Consider the following 20,041-nt stretch of genomic DNA (forward strand, 5'->3'; position numbering starts at 1 on the left):
ATCCTCATAACTTTACCTTGCCAACTGAACATTAAAATCTCAGAATTTTATTCAACTTAGGATAAAATTTGTTTAACAAACGATCATAGTTTCAAATCGCTATTATTGGTTTTTATTACAAGGGGGTAAGCACATTAAATGAAACCCCGAGGACAAGACGGTTGGTTTCTACGGTAGTCTAAGTTAATGCTCATCACGTACCGCACATGCATTTGTTTCACTGTTCCAACTACTGCTCTTACCCCTCCAGAAAGACGCCACTGAATATCAACACAAGAAAACCCTGAAACACCTCCACCAAAGCAGAGAGATATATGACACCACTTTCAACCATCTGAACCCCATCAATTCGCAAGCCCATATGCTAAAGCTATGATGAAGATTCACAGGAAACCACCCAAAGCCAGAATACTCTGTTTTCTACAACACCATCCACTTCCTGTACCGCCTCTTAAAATATTATACTTTTGATAAAACTATTGCACTCTAAAGATACTAATGTTATTAAATCAGTCGCTCTGTTTTAAAACATCTGTTTAAACAATATATATGAAATTATCACGTGGCATTGTAAAATATTGTATCTTTCAATTGTATTATAGGACGTTAGGACCACATTACTGAATAAACATGTCTGTCTGTCTGTCTTAGCTCCCGTAGGAGATGGCAAATCCTACATCAGCGATTCTTCCACGTTTGTTAACCTTTTGAAAGACGCCAACCTCACAGGCACCAGTCGTCGGCTGTGACATCATCGACCTCATCACCAGAATCCCTCTACATGGAGCCACCGATATACCACCATAGACACATCCACCACCATATATAGCCCCCCAAGAACACCCCCACATGAAACCCCCACAGAACACATCAGTGCCAAGCACCTGACAATCCAGTTGACCATGGAGACAGAAACAAACTGTCCAAGAGCGTCCGTTAGGGTTGCTCTCGGATGGTAGTTCAGAATGGTGGACAAGAGACGGAAGACAAAAGTCAGCGGTAGAGTTGAAGACAGCAGCAGCCATGTTTATTATATGGTTGGATAATAATGGTCGAATGGTACATAAAATGGTAATCACGTGACAGAACGCACATCGGGACCGAGTGGCCAATGTTCCCGATGTGGAGACCCGCTCTGGCACTTACACACATTCAGAAGTCGGACGGCGATTCTTCATCGTCGACGTTGGTGAGGCGTCGGCCATCTCTTCCTAGACCTGTTCCTCAAAACTACAGAAAATGGAATAAGAACATCTGTTTACCTCAAACCTTCACACACACACCAGTGCATCCGTTACTCCTGTCACCAACCCCAGATAAAACAAGTCAATACGCTACATTCACCCGACGTGCCAAATCCTGATGCCCTTCTGTGACACGAGGTCGACCGGATCTGGGAAGGTCATGTGTTGACCCCTGCGTCTGATAACGGTTCCATAGTCTTGTACTTGTGCCGAGTCGCCTATCTGCAGTGGTCCGATGGCGTTGTTGCGCTGAACCTATGTCGGTCATGGCATGTTTTCACTTGCAGAATTGTGATGACAGAAAAATGGAAACCTATCGTTTTCATAGCCCAACATGTTGTACGTTCAATTCACGTTGGTGTATTTGGACGCCACGCTTCCACCTGGTTGCTTTTTGGCATTTCTGCCACGTTTCTGGTATGTTTTAGCCGTAGTTTATTCTACCCGCACAGCTCACCCCCGATGCATGCTGACATGAGAAATTCTGCCAGATATTTCCAACGTTTCTACGTTTACGTTTCATTTTTGGAAGAGTATATATGCATACGACCTGCGCGACCATATGGTACCTACATTGTTCCCACTTCTGTTGCAGGAATATACACTATATATCTATAATATTGGTATGATATATAACATAATAGTGGTAGAGCCACCGTGCCCACGTCATGTGTGCAGATCAACCCGGCCACATTGTATTAGTGACCCACCGCCCTCTCCTGTGTGCAGGTGACCGCGGCTGTTCCGACATCGACAGACACGGTCCCCTCCTCATGTATACAGATCGACTCGGGTAATAAAGGCTCGAGTCGTCTTTAGCGGTGCGTGGAATTTTAAAAAGTATGCCATACAATTATATGTTAAATGTAAACATCAAACACATTTACAAGCGGCCATCTATATTACTTAACAAACACAGAAACGTGACTACGAGACGATTTTTCTCGTATTGGGATATGGCGACGTGGTGTGGTGTGTCGAGAACGCGCATCCTTGCTCCAAATGCATGCTTTCTTCCTTAGATCTATATGTCATTGGAAAACAAAGGGACAATTGCTTGGCACGAGCACTATGCCACCTACACGTGATACTTTTTTAATATTACCTTTATATTTCGGGTATGCCCGTATGCCCATCCGAGATCTAACTAGTGTTAACACTGCTTGTAATGAAGAGTTATGAGTGAATGAGTATGGTTTTACGCCGCTTTTAGCAATATTCCAGCAATGTCACGTCGGGGGACACCAGAAATGGGCTTCACACAGTGTGACCATGTGGGGATTCGAACCCGGGTCATGGGCGTGACGAGCGGACGCTTTAACCACCAGGCTACCCCACCGCCCCAATGAAGGGTTATGCTCTCCGACGACTACATATAGCAGCAGAGTGTTTTAAAACCGAAGCGCATCTGTGTTCTGTGTCGCAATGAATTCCGCACGCATCATTCCTTTCTACACTTCGAGAACAAATAGTTATACCGTTCTAACGGCTGAAAGCTGTTGGCGCAGTTTGTACTGACTGATGCATTATTCTAATTTATGAATTTATCGTGATTTAAGCTACTTAACATAGTCTGGTTTGCACTTGATTTTCACAAAATGTGGAGTCGGGTAGCGAAGATGAGGATCTGGTTGTGTAACAGCTGACATGTGTATACAAGCCTGTCTGGGTGGGTGGAATGGCGTGCTACGATGACTGCAGTGGTTCCAATCTCTGGCAGTAAGGGACAAGGGATATTACAGATATATATTAAGAGATTCAATATACAATCTGTTGCATCAGAGATTGTTGATGTGGCGATGTTGAACTTTCATCACTTTTGCTGTCATTCGGAGCCAGTTTACTTTTGCACTGAGTACTTTGAAGATGGCAGCAGCAAGACGGTAGATACACTTATGAACAGAAACAATATTTAAAAGATATTTGTTTTATTCAGATTGACATAATCACATATTTTACAGTTACACATATGATCATACATTTCACAACCAGGAAATAGAAGCTTGCACCACATGTATGGCTTTCCCCGAGAGATACGGAATGAAGGACAATACAGCAACACCGACGTGGGAGCAGGGCATGCGTGGTAATGCATTGTCGACACAATGACCCCAGTTCGGCGTGTCTGTATTGTATGACTTGTAGGGGTCAGGACAAACGGACATTGACTAATTTGTTTGGATGGAATGATTGTGACAGCAAAACGACTTCAGCCAGCAGGAACGACTGATAACACCAGAGGGCGCTGACTTCATACTAGCTAGTGAGTGGTGAGTGAATGTTGGTTATTGCCGCGAACAGCAGTATCCCAGCTATACAGTGGACTCCCTCTAAACCGACATCCCTCTAATCTGACAATCCCTGCAAACCGACATATTTGGTCCCGAATTTGTCCCTATATTACATCATATAAGAAACTCCGAATTACGACGCTCAAATCCGGTTCCAAAACGTGTGTTTAGTGTGTGTCGTTTAATTTTGGATTGAGTTTCTAAAGACATCCCTCTAAGTCGACATTTTTCATCGGTGCCGAGCGATGTCGGTTTAGCGGGAGTCCACTGTATAAGAAGCGGCCAGTAAATACTCGAGTCTGATCCAGACAAATCCCTGACATAATCAGTGGGGCCAACCACGATGACACGCATTGAGACAAGTCTTGGGTTATGTGACGACCTGCACTAAACCGGATTTCCACAACATACAATACAATCTGCAACGAAATTCCCTTAGGGGAATATGGCGGACCCCTGTCAGTAGAGTCAGGACGTGACAAGGGGAATGTTTTTATCCTGCGGTAAGAGATTCATGGTTCAACTAGTCAGTCGAACCGAAATGAAAACAAAATAAACATAAAACATGTAGAACAGTGCATTTTTGAGGAAATCAATGTTTTTTTAGTCAATTATTTTATACTTGAGAATCCTTCCTCAAACATAAAAAGGTCGCTTGTGCATAATCAACGCAACCGTCTGCGAGCATTTCGCTGTATAAGACAGGTCATAGAATGTCCCAACTCGAGTCAGTGGTCACGAATGTGCTACTATATGTTTCCAGTACACGAAGCAAAGCGAACCCCATAATCTACAGCTACTTAAAAAGGTGAAGCTATTGCGCAAGAAGCGCCTATAGAGCAGTCTGCACGTGATATAATAATAGCCCTCGATTTGTGTAGCGTTAAGGCGTGAACAGGAGGCCAGAGAGATGAAAGTATGATAAGTACTAGCCCGTTTTAAATACACATGCACTACTATATTGGTCACCTAGTGTAGACACCGCACCCGCTTACATGGACACCCAACATGAAATATAGCATCAAGTATACATCGCCTGCCATTCGTTTAAAATGCAGATACACATTAAGTTCATACTGAAATCAGTCTTCATTTACAAATCACTTGCTAGTCTCACCATCACAATACTCATCATGGTATTGTCGAGTCTCACGTGCGGTCTTCAGCACTCCCAGACATTGTCCAGGGATGGCTCCATGAGGGAACACAGCTAGTTTATGCAATCACGTGTACAACCTATGACTCTCATAGTAGCACGTCATTAGTTTATGAGCCAGAGGATTTCGTTGGTGGTGTAAATATCACATAAATATGAATGGTGTCCTTATTGAACTGCATGAGATGGGACATATTTCCGACCAGTTTCACAAGCATCCACACGTTGAGTTCGTCTCTGCAAGATCTGTGCATTTAAAGGTCAAGCCTGGGAGAGCGCTATTCCCGCTGACTGGAATATATATCGACTCACGTCAATGATGATCCCACTCGTGTATTTGACCATGTCTAGGTCGAGTTCCGGGAATGTGTCAGTCCAGTGGACAGTGAGAGTGTCATTTTCCCAACTGAACGGGGCGCCCGGCTTATTCTGCATCAACCCCGACTTGTAGTCTGCCTGCCACGTCGGATGACAGTTATGGTTCAAACACTTCACTTGCAAACGTCTATTTAACCAAACCAGAGTAGGGTCTTTTTCCACAACCTTATATGCCAAGTAATGATCGTTATACCAATAATTATTACTCTTGTACTTTTGTAAAATTGTTCTCAGTTTTTGTAAATATTTGGAATTTCTTTTGGCAATGAGAACCCCATGGTTAATGGAGTCTGGCCAGTGGCCGTAAAGATGCCAGTCAGGGGATGCAATTGCATCGTAACCAAAATACGTATCTGGAATCTTCTGTGTCCAGAGAGCAGAAAAATCTAGATATATACCTCCATATTTGAGAAGAATGGCCACTTTCATGATCCCTACAGCTAGTCTTGGTGTCATGACAGCCTTGTCGTATACTGATTCTGGGTATTCCCTATACACGTATATGAAGCGAGGGTCCTCCTGGAGCTTGACCCACCACTTGCCCGTCGGCTTCTCCACACCATGAATGTACACTTTGCTCAGTCCAGCCACGTAGATTGCACTCAGCATGCTCAGATAACCAGTGAACCTGATGTTGCAATCAACACAGACGTAATGGCCGATTTTAGGTACTGGGTTTTTCATACTGTACAAGTGTTTGATGTTAACTACACCGTATGACACAACCCTTGACAACATGGCGAATTTTGATTTTTCTTCCCATATGTCTTTAGGAAATATATTCCTTTCTACCCGAACACATATCTTATCCCCGACAACATCTTTGACATATCCTTCTTCTGAAACACAAGGTTTGATTCCGCCATGTTCGTGTACGCCGAGACTCAGCACCACCAGAAGTTCCTCGGGGGTGGTCGGCGGAACGAAGCCACCTTTCTTGCCTATGATAATTCCATCAGCATATTCAGTTGGACTTGTAGCTACTACCCCGGCAACAAGTGGACTCGTCCGGAGGTGTACAGGAAAGTCAATCCAAATGGAATCTTCTGGTATATAGATGCCCCCAAACTTGTCTAGTATATCCAGCACCAGGATGTATCTCTCTGCAGTTCCACTTCTGGGACACACTGAGTAGTTGAGGGGCCGTGGAAGTAGGTGATCTATCTCCTGTAAGGTGTCATTAAACCACTGATAGTACCCTTCTTGATCCACCACGGGAAGCTCTTCATAATGGAAAAACACTTTGTCCGGTCTCACTGCGCGATCGGCGCTCCTGATCGCCAGGTAGTGACGGTACTCGAAATGGCGTCTGCCACACCAAACATAATGCAAGATGGCGGGTACCAAGTCGGGCATAAGGTCGTGGTCAAAGTCTAGCTCGTCATCCTTCTTGGGTGGTTCGGGGGGTTTGAAGGCCATGGGCTTTCGTGGATGGACATCTTTGGCCAGAAACAATGGCTGATCTTGATTGAGTGTGTTCATACCCATAACGTTGAAATAGATGAGACAAAATGCACCAAGCAGTGACCCTACCCATAATGCACATCGCCGTCTCTTACTGCGTGACCTGGCTCTGTAGAACACTCGACACAGACGCATCTTCGCTGTTGCTGCAAAATATTAAAGAGATATATTAACTCTTGTGTAACATATCAGTGACATGTACCTGTGTAGACAACTCAAGTTGCAGGGAGACATCTATGTATACAGACAAGTTGTAGGGGCAAAGGCATAGAAGATTAGTGGAGACATTGGCACACATCTATCTGGAGGTACGTGTAACAACATACGTATATAGGTATCTCCCTAGGGAGACAGAGGCACATGTTTTCACATAAAATGTAGAGGCATGGATAAATGTATAAAAAGATATCTGGAGGCAGAGGTAGGTGTATTCAGTTAAATGTTAAATGATAGTAAATTTATCAACTTGCTCCAAGAAATGCTTGATGATGATGATGTATAGATGTGCCAGTTAATGAGTGGTTATATTTTCTACGCTGCAACCAGAAATATTATAGCTGTTAAAATGAGGGCATATACAGATGATGACTATGGGTAGAGTTAATGGCTCTACCTTGAGGTTTGGGTACGTAATGGGAAAATGTCCATTTCCCGGAAACAGCAAGGTGCCCTCGTACATATACCTATACACATACCTGGAGCAGTATAGCCCCTGGGATAAACACGTTAACATTGAACTCGTTGACTCACATGTATTCATAGGTAACACAATACAGTCTGTCCAGGTGTGTCTGTGAGCAATCAACGGTTGAAGCAACTATCGGTTTACTGGAGGCCCGGTCAGATTCTTCCAGTATGGTGAACACTTTGTGTAAGAACCTTTTGATGATTTGATAGGAGCCGTAAGTAGAAAGTACTTTCTATTCTACAGAAATAGATGGCATATTATAGGCAGATTATGTCTTCTCAAACCGCGTCTTCCATTGGTGACTGGTCGGGCTCGAGTGTGCAATGGCACTGGCTATTCACGATAGAGGTGATTGTTTTCACCGACATATTGCCATTTACCTGCACAATGTATACGGAGTAGCGAGGACAGTATGACCACGAGCTGAGAGACGTCCAGCTCGGGATATGAAACAAACATCAAAATGGTCAAGCCAGAAGAGATCACCAATATAACTACCTACCTGTATACACCACCTAGACATACAGATGTAACTACCTCCCTGTATACACCACCTAGACATACAGATGTAACTACCTCCCTGTATACACCACCTAGAGATACAGGTGTAACTACCTCCTGTATACACCACCTAGAGATACAGGTGTAACTACCTCCCTGTATACACCACCTGGAGAAACAGGTGTAACTACCTGCCTGTATACACCACATAGAGAAACAGGTGTAACTACCTCCCTGTATACACCACCTAGAAATACAGGTGTAACTACCTCCCTGTATACACAACCTAGACATACAGGTGTAACTACCTCCCTGTATACACCACCTAGAGATACAGGTGTATACTATCTCCCTGTATACACCACCTAGAGATACAGGTGTAACTACTTCCCTGTATACACCACCTAGAGAAACAGGTGTAACTACCTCCCTGTATACACCACCTAGAGAAACAGGTGTAACTACATACACCACCTAGATGTACAGGTGTAACTATCTCCCTGTATACCACCTAGACCTACAGGTGTAACTACCTCCTGTATACACCACCTAGAGATACAGGTGTAAGTACCTCCCTGTATACACCACCTAGATATACAGGTGTAACTACCTCCCTGTGTACACCACCTAGAGATACAGGTGTAACTACCTCCCTGTATACACCACCTAGAGATACAGGTGTAACTACCTCCCTGTATACACCACCTAGAGAAACAGGTGTAACTACCTCCCTGTATACACCACCTAGAGATACAGGTGTAACTACCTCCCTGTATACACCACCTAGAGAAACAGGTGTAACTACCTCCCTGTATACACCACCTAGAGATACAGGTGTAACTATCTCCCTGTATACACCACCTAGAGATACAGGTGTAACTACCTCCCTGTATACACCACCTAGAGAAACAGGTGTAACTACCTCCCTGTATACACCACCTAGAGAAACAGGTGTAACTACCTCCCTGTATACACCACCTAGAGATACAGGTGTAACTATCTCCCTGTATACACCACCTAGAGATACAGGTGTAACTACTTCCGTGTATACACCACCTAGAGAAACAGGTGTAACTACCTCCCTGTATACACCACCTAGAGATACAGGTGTAACTACCTCCCTGTTCACACCACCTAGAGACACAGGTGTAACTACCTCCCTGTATACACCACCTAGAGATACAGGTGTAACTACTTCCGTGTATACACCACCTAGAGAAACAGGTGTAACTACCTCCCTGTATACACCACCTAGAGATACCGTTGTAACTACCTCCCTGTTCACACCACCTAGAGACACAGGTGTAACTACCTCCCTGTATACACAACCTAGAGAAACAGGTATAACTGCCTCCCTGTATACACCACCTAGAGAAACAGGTGTAACTACCTCCCTGTATACACCACCTAGAGATACAGTTGTAACTACCTCCCTGTTTACACCACCTAGAGACACAGGTGTAACTACCTCCCTGTATACACCACCTAGAGAAACAGGTGTAACTGCCTCCCTGTATACACCACCTAGAGAAACAGGTGCAACAACCTCCCTGTATACACCACCTAGACATACAGATGTAACTACCTCCCTGTTTACACAACCTAGAGATAAAGGTGTAACTACCTCCCTGGTAAACACCACCTAGAGATACAGGTGTAACTACCTCCCTGTATACACCACCTAGAGATACAGGTGCAACTACCTCCCTGTATGCACCACCTAGAGATACAGGTGTAACTATCTCCCTGTATAAACCACCTAGAGATACAGGTGTAACTACCTCCCTGTATACACCACCTAGAGATACAGGTGTAACTACCTCCCTGTATACACCACCTAGAGATACAGGTGTATACTATCTCCCTGTATACACCACCTAGAGAAACAGGTGTAACTACCTCCCTGAATACACCACCTAGAGATACCGTTGTAACTACCTCCCTGTTCACACCACCTAGAGACACAGGTGTAACTACCTCCTGTGTACCACACCCTAGAGAAACAGGTATAACTGCCTCCCCCTGTATACACCACCTAGAGAAACAGGTGCAACAACCTCCCTGTATACACCACCTAGACATACAGATGTAACTACCTCCCTGTATACACCACCTAGAGATAAAGGTGTAACTACCTCCCTGTATACACCACCTAGAGATACAGGTGTAACTACCTCCCTGTATACACAACCTAGAGAGATACAGGTGTGTATACACCTCCTGTAGAGAGCAGGTATACACCACCAAGAGAAACAGGTGTAACTATCTCCCTGTATACACCACCTAGAGATACAGGTGTAACTACATCCCTGTATACACCACCTAGAGAAACAGGTGTAACTACCTCCCTGTATACACCACCAAGAGATACAGGTGTAACTACCTCCCTGTATACACCACCTAGAGATACAGGTGTAACTATCTCCCTGTATGCACTTGTAACTACTTATAAACCACCTAGAGATACAGGTGTAACTACCTCCCTGTATACACCACCTAGAGATACAGGTATAACTACTTCCCTGTATACACCACCTAGAGATAAAGGTGTAACTACCTCCCTGTATACACCACCTAGAGATACAGGTGCAACTACCTCCCTGTATGCACCACCTAGAGATACAGGTGTAACTATCTCCCTGTATAAACCACCTAGAGATACAGGTGTAACTACCTCCCTGTATACACCACCTAGAGATACAGGTGTAACTACCTCCCTGTATACACCACCTAGAGATACAGGTGTAACTATCTCCCTGTATACACCACCTAGAGATACAGGTGTAACTACCTCCCTGTATACACCACCTAGAGATACAGGTGTAACTACCTCCCTGTATAAACCACCTAGAGATACAGGTGTAACTACTTCCGTGTATAAACCACCTAGAGATACAGGTGCAACTACTTCCCTGTATACACCACCTAGAGATATAGGTGTAACTACCTCCCTGTATACACCACCTAGAGATACAGGTATAACTACTTCCCTGTATACACCACCTAGAGATACAGGTGTAACTACCTCCCTGTATACACCACCTAGAGATACAGGTGCAACTACCTCCCTGTATGCACCACCTAGAGATACAGGTGTAACTACCTCCCTGTATACACCACCTAGAGATACAGGTGCAACTGCTTCCCTGTATACACCACCTAGAGAAACAGATGTAACTACCTCCCTGTATACACCACCTAGAGATACAGGTGTACTACCTCCCTGTATACACCACCTAGAGAAACAGGTGTAACTACCTCCCTGTATACACCACCTAGAGATATAGGTGTAACTACCTCCCTGTATACACCACCTAGAGATATAGGTCTAACTACCTCCCTGTATACACCACCTAGAGATATAGGTGTAACTACCTCCCTGTATACACAACCTAGAGATACAGGTGTAACTAAGTTCCTTGTCTGTAGTTCTGTGATGAACAATTCATATGGCCAGAGGGCGTTACATGTCTATCTTATATAGACCGAAGCATATATCAAGAAGTGAAATCCGTGTAACACACAGAGGACCAACTGCAATCACCATGGAAACGCCTGTAGCCTCGACACGCTAATGTCGTGAAAGCAATCTACTTCAGATAGTGACCACTCGTAGCAAACAAGTTACTTGTATGTGATAGGAATAAGAATGTATCTGGAATGCGATCATATAAACAATGCACCGTGTTTGCGATTATATAAATAATGTTACATGTGCGCGATCGTAGTAACATGACCTAGGCCAGTGTCAGTACTTACAAATAGTTTCTCCCTCCTGCGTTGTGCCTCGGACCCAAGTGTCGGTTTGACCCTACCCGAGTCTACCCCAGCTGTCTTCAGCATTCCCAATAACAAAGCTACGTCCGTCAATGTCACTGATCCACACAATGCATCACTCAAGAAGCCTGACTTTGTAAAGACGAGTGACAAACTGCTTGGCTGACAAGCCCCTATCTCATTACTGTGTAGTGTTAAATGACAAATCTATTCAAAGTGATATAACTAGAATCATTGCCTTCATTATCTCCTTCTACGATGAGAGTGATATCCCACGCCGGCCAATCCTACCCGGGCCTGGACACCGAGGATGTCAGGAAGACAACGGGGTATGACGCGGGGGTCAGGCTACAGGCGTGTCACAATCTCCAGTTAAATCACAGCTCACGCTGCATCATTGTGAAGATCAGTAACACAAAATAGTTGATCTTGAAAAACCTCTCATATCGTGAGATTGCCATCAAAGTTATTTTCAAGAAACACAAATCCCCCTTGTATACCCACACGCCTCTGACCACCGGGCGCGTCCAGTGTGGTGTGTGTGACGCCGCATACAGTCGTGGGAATATTTAAACAATACACTACCTCCCTCTATACACCACCTAGAGATACAGATGTCAACACACGAACAACGAACATTCTTTAACCCCGCCCTCGCCATATTATTGAAACTGTTAAGTTGATTGGTTTGAACTGTATGGTTCTGAAGACTGAGTAGTGTTCATATTTTGATTCAGACAAGTTTTATTTACAATCAACAGGATGGGTATATAGCATCACGAGGTGTATGGGTATATAGCATCACGAGGTGTCTGGGTATATAGCATCACGAGGTGTCTGGGTATATAGCATCACAGGGTGTCTGGGTATTTAGCATCACGAGGTGTCTGGGTAAATAGCATCACGAGGTGTCTGGGTATATAGCATCACGAGGTGTCTGGGTATATAGCATCACGAGGTGTCTGGGTATATAGCATCACGAGGTGTCTGGGTATATAGCATCACGAGGTGTCTGGGTATATAGCATCACGAGGTGTCTGGGTATATAGCATCACGAGGTGTCTGGGTATATAGCATGGAGATCACAGCTGAGTAGTCATCACGAGGTGTCTGGGTATATAGCATCACGAGGTGTCTGGGTATATAGCATCACGAGGTGTCTGGGTATATAGCATCACGAGGTGTCTGGGTATATAGCATCACGAGGTGTCTGGGTATATATAGCATCACGAGGTGTCTGGGTATATAGCATCACGAGGTGTCTGGGTATATAGCATCACGAGGTGTCTGGGTATATAAAGCACATCACGAGGTGTCTGGGTATATAGCATCACGAGGTGTCTGGGTATATAGCATCACGAGGTGTCTGGGTATAACATACGCATCAGGTGTCTGGGTATATAGCATCACGAGGTGTCTGGGTATATAGCATCACAGGGTGTCTGGGTATATAGCATCACGAGGTGTCTGGGTATATAGCATCACGAGGTGTCTGGGTATATAACATCACGAGGTGTCTGGGTATATAGCATCACGAGGTGTCTGGGTATAGATCATCACGAGGTGTCTGGGGTCTTTCCTTTTCAAGAGTACCGAATAATCAACACTCAAGTACATGTAAAAACAGTAGAATGTACCTCACACGTGTAGACAGAAGCATGAACTACTTCAATCTTTTAGTCAACACCATACAATTATGAATTCATTGACGATTCATTGTATGTTTATAAAGCACTGATCTACGAGATCTAATGTAATTATGCCATCGAGGAAATAATGTAAATACAGAATGCTAAACGATGTCCCGTGTGTCTACTGTGTTACTATACCTGTCAAAATGACGTTACATACAATAATATCTCAGCAGATATACAAATCTAATACATATAGTTCTGTGTTGTATAGTCACTGTCGACCTTGCGCCATAGCTTTCTTAACAATCTCAAACGACGTGAAATGCAAAATACCACTCATGCAACAATTGTATGAGTTGTGACACCAATCCATGCCTTAAACCAAGGGGTTAAGGCTGACACTGTACTAATGAGGTATAGAGTCATATACACGAAATTCCAGCACCGCCATGAGTGCAAGACTTACCAGTCGCATAAATGTTTCCCCTGAAAACTAATTATTTTGAAAAAGGAGACAATCTGTAATTCCTCCCCAAGACGGCCCGACGACGATGCTGTTTGTTTGTAATGCTTCACAGCCTCTACAACAAATGTCAGTTGATCTAACGGCGGGCTGGGCGGGTACAATGGATGTCTCTCCGCTTGTGTTCAGGTCGCTTAGAGTAGTTAACCCACATAGCTGGTCCATTGCACACTCCACTGCGGGAAAAGGAAATTGCCCCAGGGTGGATAACGGCAGTGTAGCACTGATATTGGATACACCTCACCTCACTTCATTTTCCTTCTTTTTTTATTTTTATGTTATATTTCTGAGTCGCTGATAGGGAAACTGACCAGGCAACCCGGGCAGAGAATGGCCATATAGTCAGAGAAATATATGTACGAATGAACTCAGACCATAATTTATGAAACGAATTCTATTGCGATTCATAAGCAGAAATTGTTGTCTGTTAAGAAGGGGGCCCAGTATTATTATTATTTACTCAATGCATCTGATCTATAACTTAATATAGTCACGATATGGCTGAAATATTGCCGATGTGACTATAAATTCTACCTCACTAACTAACTCATTTACACTTTGGAAGAATGTGTCCTAACTGAGTTAGATTGGGAAGTATGTCTAAAACTACTTAAGACCACCACACCTCATTTCCAGTATGTACCCGCAAACATGTCTTACGGATGTGTAAGCCTAACACGTACAAGGTCACAGGTGTCTTCACATGCTGTAAACTGATGGACGGACGGACGGACGGACGGAGATCAGACAAGACCATGAAAGAGTGAAATATATCAGACTATTGTAAAGAGTACCTTTACTGCTTTCTATCTAGTCGATAGTCCGTCACAACCAATTTAACATGACTGGTAATGGCCTTTATTGATGTTCAACCGACCAACTAGCCATTTGCAACTCTGGGACACACCTACATAATCGGTGAGACTACCGTCTGTCTAACGGTAGATGAGACTACCGCCTGTCTTACGGTACATGAGACTGCCTGTCTAATGGTAGATGAGACTACCGCCTGTCTAACGGTAGATGAGACTACCGCCTGTCTTACGGTACATGAGACTGCCTGTCTAACGGTAGATGAGACTACCGCCTGTCTAATGGTAGATGAGACTACCGCCTGTCTAACGGTAGATGAGACTACCGCCTGTCTAATGGTAGATGAGACTACCGCCTGTCTAACGGTAGATGAGACTACCGCCTGTCTTAATGGTAGATGAGACTACCGCCTGTCTAACGGTAGATGATACCCCCTGTCTAATGGTATCATCTACCAATAGACATTAACGGTTGATCCATGTTGCCTTAAAGATCTCGGAGACGAAATTTTAGATAAGCAACGCCAGAGCAATTATAAGGAAGCCGTATAAGAACAACGTTAACACATCACTGATATCAATTAAATATGTCATTGTCGCAGTGTCTACGGTAACGTACAAGTTGTCAAATCCGGACTGCTTTACAATCCGGACAAATGAGTCGGTCCCATTCCAGTCCGTAATAGACAGATTCCGCTGTATATTATAAAATTCAAACGGTTTTCAGTATCGTAATCGAACCGAAATTATTGTCCATATTCTGGAAGAAAGATACAGTGTTGTCGGTAGATCTCCGTTGTTTGCCCGTGAGTTAACAACAATAGTTGTTCATAACATGGAGATGGAATAAGGGACTCATTGTGGCGTACACCACAACGACACCATATCTCTAATGTGTGAACACATTAAATCGCTGGCTTTCAACATTTATGGGAATATTATACACCTTTCTTAAGTCTAGTAGATATCTAAATACCCGAAACTAATTTGCTAGATGATAAGGTAAGAATATTTACGCAGCTTTGTCCATTGTCTGGATATCTACACTAAATGCTCACTCACAAGCAAGCGGAAATATTTCCACACTCGTATAGGGTCGACACCAGATTGTTGGTTATCAATGCCTATTACAGTTACTTCTTGTGTGGAACCTATTGTTTTGTACAGTAGCATGATATTATGCAGACATTTCAAAGGCCTGAATGACATTTCATAAACTGAGAAGAGTCACGCGAAGTACTCACCGGCTTCGATATCTGGCCGCGGTCACAACTAACAATATAGGAGATAATACATCTCCTTGGAGCCACCTACAATCCTGCCTACCAACGACAACCGCTGTGATTGTTAAGCTCGACACAGACATCATACCGATCGAGCCGCCGTGCCCCTCCCTTTTGTTCACTCACAAACGTGTGTTACCTTGCTGAAGGTTGTTGTATGGCTGGAGCTGCGATTGACAACCATGGCATAATGACATAAATTATCATCCGTAAAACCACTGACATTAATCCAAATGACCCCTTATATGTACAAGGATGTCAATACAGAAGTGACGGAACCAAACGTCATGACGCGCACGCACAAACGTGCACCCTGTCTTACTGATGCCCGTCCGCATGCTCGTTCCACACTATTTAATGAGTGTACTTGTCATGGCATTCAGAGGAAACAAGCCTAACAACAGGGTAATAATAAGAGTGCAACAGGCGGTGAATGAATGGCAATCAGAGTGATGCACCCAGTGGGGGCTACATAAAGTCAGAGTGATGCACCCAGTGGGGGCTACATAAAGTCAGAGTGATGCACCCAGTGGGGGCTACATAAAGTCAGAGTGATGCACCCAGTGGGGGCTACATAAAGTCAGAGTGATGCACCCAGTGGGGCTACATAAAGTCAGAGTGATGCACCCAGTGGGGCTACATAAAGTCAGAGTGATGCACCCAGTGGGGCTACATAAAGTCAGAGTGATGCACCCAGTGGGGGCTACATAAAGTCAGTGGGGCATACATAAAGTGAGTGATGCACCCAGTGGGGGCTACATAAAGTCTACATAAAGTCAGAGTGATGCACCCAGTGGGGGCTACATAAAGTCAGAGTGATGCACCCAGTGGGGGTCAGAGTATGCACCCAGTGGGGCTAAGTCAGAGTGATGCACAGTGGGGCTACATAAAGTCAGAGTGTGTGATAAAGTCAGAGTGTGATGCACAGTGGTGGCTACATAAAGTCAGAGTGATGCACCCAGTGGGGGGCTACATAAAGTCAGAGTGATGATACACAGTGGGGCTACATAAAGTCAGAGCACCCAGTGTGTGATACATAAAGTCAGAAGGGATGCTACATAAAGTCAGAGTGATGCACCAAGTGGGGAGGCTACATAAAGTCAGAGTGATGCACAGTGGGGGCTACATAAAGTCAGAGTGATACACAGTGTGGGGCTACATAAAGTCAGTGTGTGATGCACAAGTGGGGGCTACATAAAGTCAGAGTGATGCACCCAGTGGGTGGCTACATAAAGTCAGAGTGATGCACCCAGGGGGGCTACATAAAGTCAGAGTGATACACACAGGGGGGCTACATAAAGTCAGAGTGAGATGCACCCAGTGGGGGCTACATAAAGTCAGTGTGTGATACACAGAGGGGTGGCTACATAAAGTCAGTGTGTGATACACAGAGGGGTGGCTACATAAAGTCAGTGTGTGATACACAGAGGGGTGGCTACATAAAGTCAGTGTGTGATACACAGTGGGTGGCTACATAAAAGTCAGAGTGTGTTATACACAGAGGGGTGGCAGACATAAAGTCAGTGTGGCTACATATGATACACAGGTGGGTGGCTACATAAAGTGAGTGTGTGATACACAGAGGGGGTGGCTACATAAAGTCAGTGTGATGATACACAAGGGGTGGCTACATAAAGTCAGTGTGTATGATACCCAGTGGGTGGCTACATAAAGTCAGTGTGATGATACCCAGAGGGGTGGCTACATAAAGTCAGTGTGTGATACACAGAGGGGGCTACATAAAGTCAGTGTGATGCACAAAGGGGTGGCTACATAAAGTCAGAGTGTGTGATACACAGGGGTGGCTACATAAAGTCAGTGTGATGCACAAGGGGGGCTACATAAAGTCAGTGTGTGATACACAGTGGGGCTACATAAAGTCAGTGTGTGATACACAGAGGGGTGGCTACATAAAGTCAGTGTGTGATACACAGAGGGGTGGCTACATAAAGTCAGTGTGATACACAGAGGGGGGCTACATAAAGTCAGTGTGATGATACACAGAGGGGGGGCTACATAAAGTCAGTGTGTGATACACAGAGTGGGGGCTACATAAAGTCAGTGTGTGATACACAGAGGGGTGGCTACATAAAGTCAGTGTGTGATACACAGAGGGGTGGCTACATAAAGTCAGTGTGTGATGCACAGAGGGGTGGCTACATAAAGTGAGTGTGTGATACACAGAGGGGTGGCTACATAAAGTCAGTGTGTGATACACAGAGGGGGCTACATAAAGTCAGTGTGTGATACACAGAGGGGTGGCTACATAAAGTCAGTGTCTGATACACAAAGGGGTGGCTACATGGAGTCAGTGTGTGATACACAGAGGGGGGGCTACATAAAGACAGTGTGTGATACACAAAGGGTGGCTACATGGAGTCAGTGTGTGATACACAGTGGGGGCTACTACATGGAGACAGTGTGTGATACACAGAGGGTGGGGTTACATAAAGTCAGTGTGTGATACACAGAGGGCAGGCTACATAAAGTGAGTGTGTGATACACAAAGGGGGCTGTGTGATACACAGATGCACAGTGGGGGCTACATGGAAGTCAGTGTGTGATGCACAGAGGGGTGGCTACATAAAGTCAGTGTGTGATACACAAAGGGGAGGCTACATGGAGACAGTGTGTGATACACAGAAGGGGTGGCTACATAAAGACAGTGTGTGATACACAAGGGGGAGGCTACATGGAGACAGTGTGTGATGCACAAAGTGGGGGCTACATAAAGTCAGTGTGTGATACACAGAGGGTGGCTACATAAAGTCAGTGTGTGATACACAGAGGGGGGCTACATAAAAGTCAGTGTGATGATACACAGAGGGGTGGCTACATAAAGTCAGTGTGTGATACACAGAAGGGTGGCTACATAAAGTCAGTGTGTGATACACAAAGGGGGGCTACATAAAGTCAGTGTGTGATGACACAGAGGGGTGGCTACATAAAGTCAGTGTGTGATACACACAGAGGGTGGCTACATAAAGTCAGTGTGTGATGCACAGAGGGGGGCTACATAAAGTCAGTGTCTGATACACAGAGGGGGCTACATAAAGTGAGTGTGTGATACACAAAGGTGGTGGCTACATAAAGTCAGTGTGTGATACACAGAGGGGTGGCTACATAAAAGTCAGTGTGTGATACACAGAGGGGGTGGCTACATAAAAGTTCAGTGCGTGATACACAGAGTGGGTGGCTACATAAAGTCAGTGTGTGATACACACAGTGGGTGGCTACATAAAGTCAGTGTATGATACACAGAGGGGTGGCTACATAAAGTCAGTGTGATACACAGAAGGGGTGGCTACATAAAAGTGAGTGTGTGATACACAGTGGGGGCTACATAAAGTCAGTGTGTGTGATACAAAGTCAGAGGGCACAGAGAGGCTACATAAAAGTGAGTGTGTGATGATACACAGAGGGGTGGCTACATAAAGTCAGTGTGTGATACACAGAGGGAGGCTACATAAAGTGAGTGTGTGATACACAGAGTGGTGGCTACATAAAGTGAGTGTGTGATACACAGAGGGGTGGCTACATAAAGTGAGTGTGTGATACACAGAGGGGTGGCTACATAAAGTCAGTGTGTGATACACAGAGGGGGAGGCTACATAATGTGAGTGTTATGATACACAGAGGGAGGCTACATAAAGTGAGTGTGTGATACACAGAGGGTGGCTACATAAAGTCAGTGTGTGATACACAGAGGGGAGGCTACATAAAAGTCAGTGTGTGATACACAAAGGGAGGCTACATAAAGTCAGTGTGTGATGATACACAGAGGGGGAGGCTACATAATGTGAGTGTGTGATACACAGAGGGGTGGCTACATAAAGTGAGTGTGTGATACACAAAGGGGGGCTACATAAAGTGAGTGTGTGATACACAGTGGGGAGGCTACATAAAGTGAGGTGTGTGTGATACACAGAAGGGGTGGCTACATAAAGTGAGTGTGTGATACACAGAGGGTGGCTACATAAAGTGAGTGTGTGATACACAGACGGTGGCTACATAAAGTGAGTGTGTGATACACAAAGGGGTGGCTACATAAAGTCAGTGTGTGATACACAGAGGGGTGGCTACATAAAGTGAGTGTGTGATACACAGAGGGTGGCTACATAAAGTCAGTGTGTGATACACAAGGGGGTGGCTACATAAAGTGAGTGTATGATACACAGAGGGGGTGGCTACATAAAGCCAGTGTGTGATACACAGAGGGGTGGCTACATAAAGTGAATGTGTGATACACAAAGGGTGGCTACATAAAGTCAGTGTGTGATACACAAGGGG

General features: G+C 44.7%; 1 protein-coding gene across 2 annotated transcripts in view; it reads right to left on the reverse strand.

Moving 5' to 3' along the window:
• Positions 1-3,155: 3,155 nt before the first annotated feature.
• LOC124292050 overlaps positions 3,156-20,041 on the reverse strand; it is a 40,086-nt gene continuing 23,200 nt past the window's right edge. Inside the window, exons 1-2 of one of the 2 annotated variants that reach the window (XM_046729123.1) lie at positions 15,713-15,803; positions 3,156-6,679 (exon numbers count right to left, since the gene is read on the reverse strand). In XM_046729123.1, the coding sequence (XP_046585079.1) occupies positions 4,953-6,668 (1,716 nt within the window). In that variant the 5' untranslated portion in view covers positions 6,669-6,679; positions 15,713-15,803 and the 3' untranslated portion in view covers positions 3,156-4,952. Of the gene's footprint in view, positions 6,680-15,712; positions 15,804-20,041 lie in introns of those variants that run through there. The other variant, XM_046729122.1, reaches the window with a different exon arrangement.

The sequence above is a fragment of the Haliotis rubra genome, unplaced genomic scaffold (genome assembly GCF_003918875.1).
Source record: "Haliotis rubra isolate DU_JTF1 unplaced genomic scaffold, ASM391887v1 Scf506, whole genome shotgun sequence".
In the NCBI taxonomy this organism is placed as follows: domain Eukaryota; kingdom Metazoa; phylum Mollusca; class Gastropoda; order Lepetellida; family Haliotidae; genus Haliotis; species Haliotis rubra.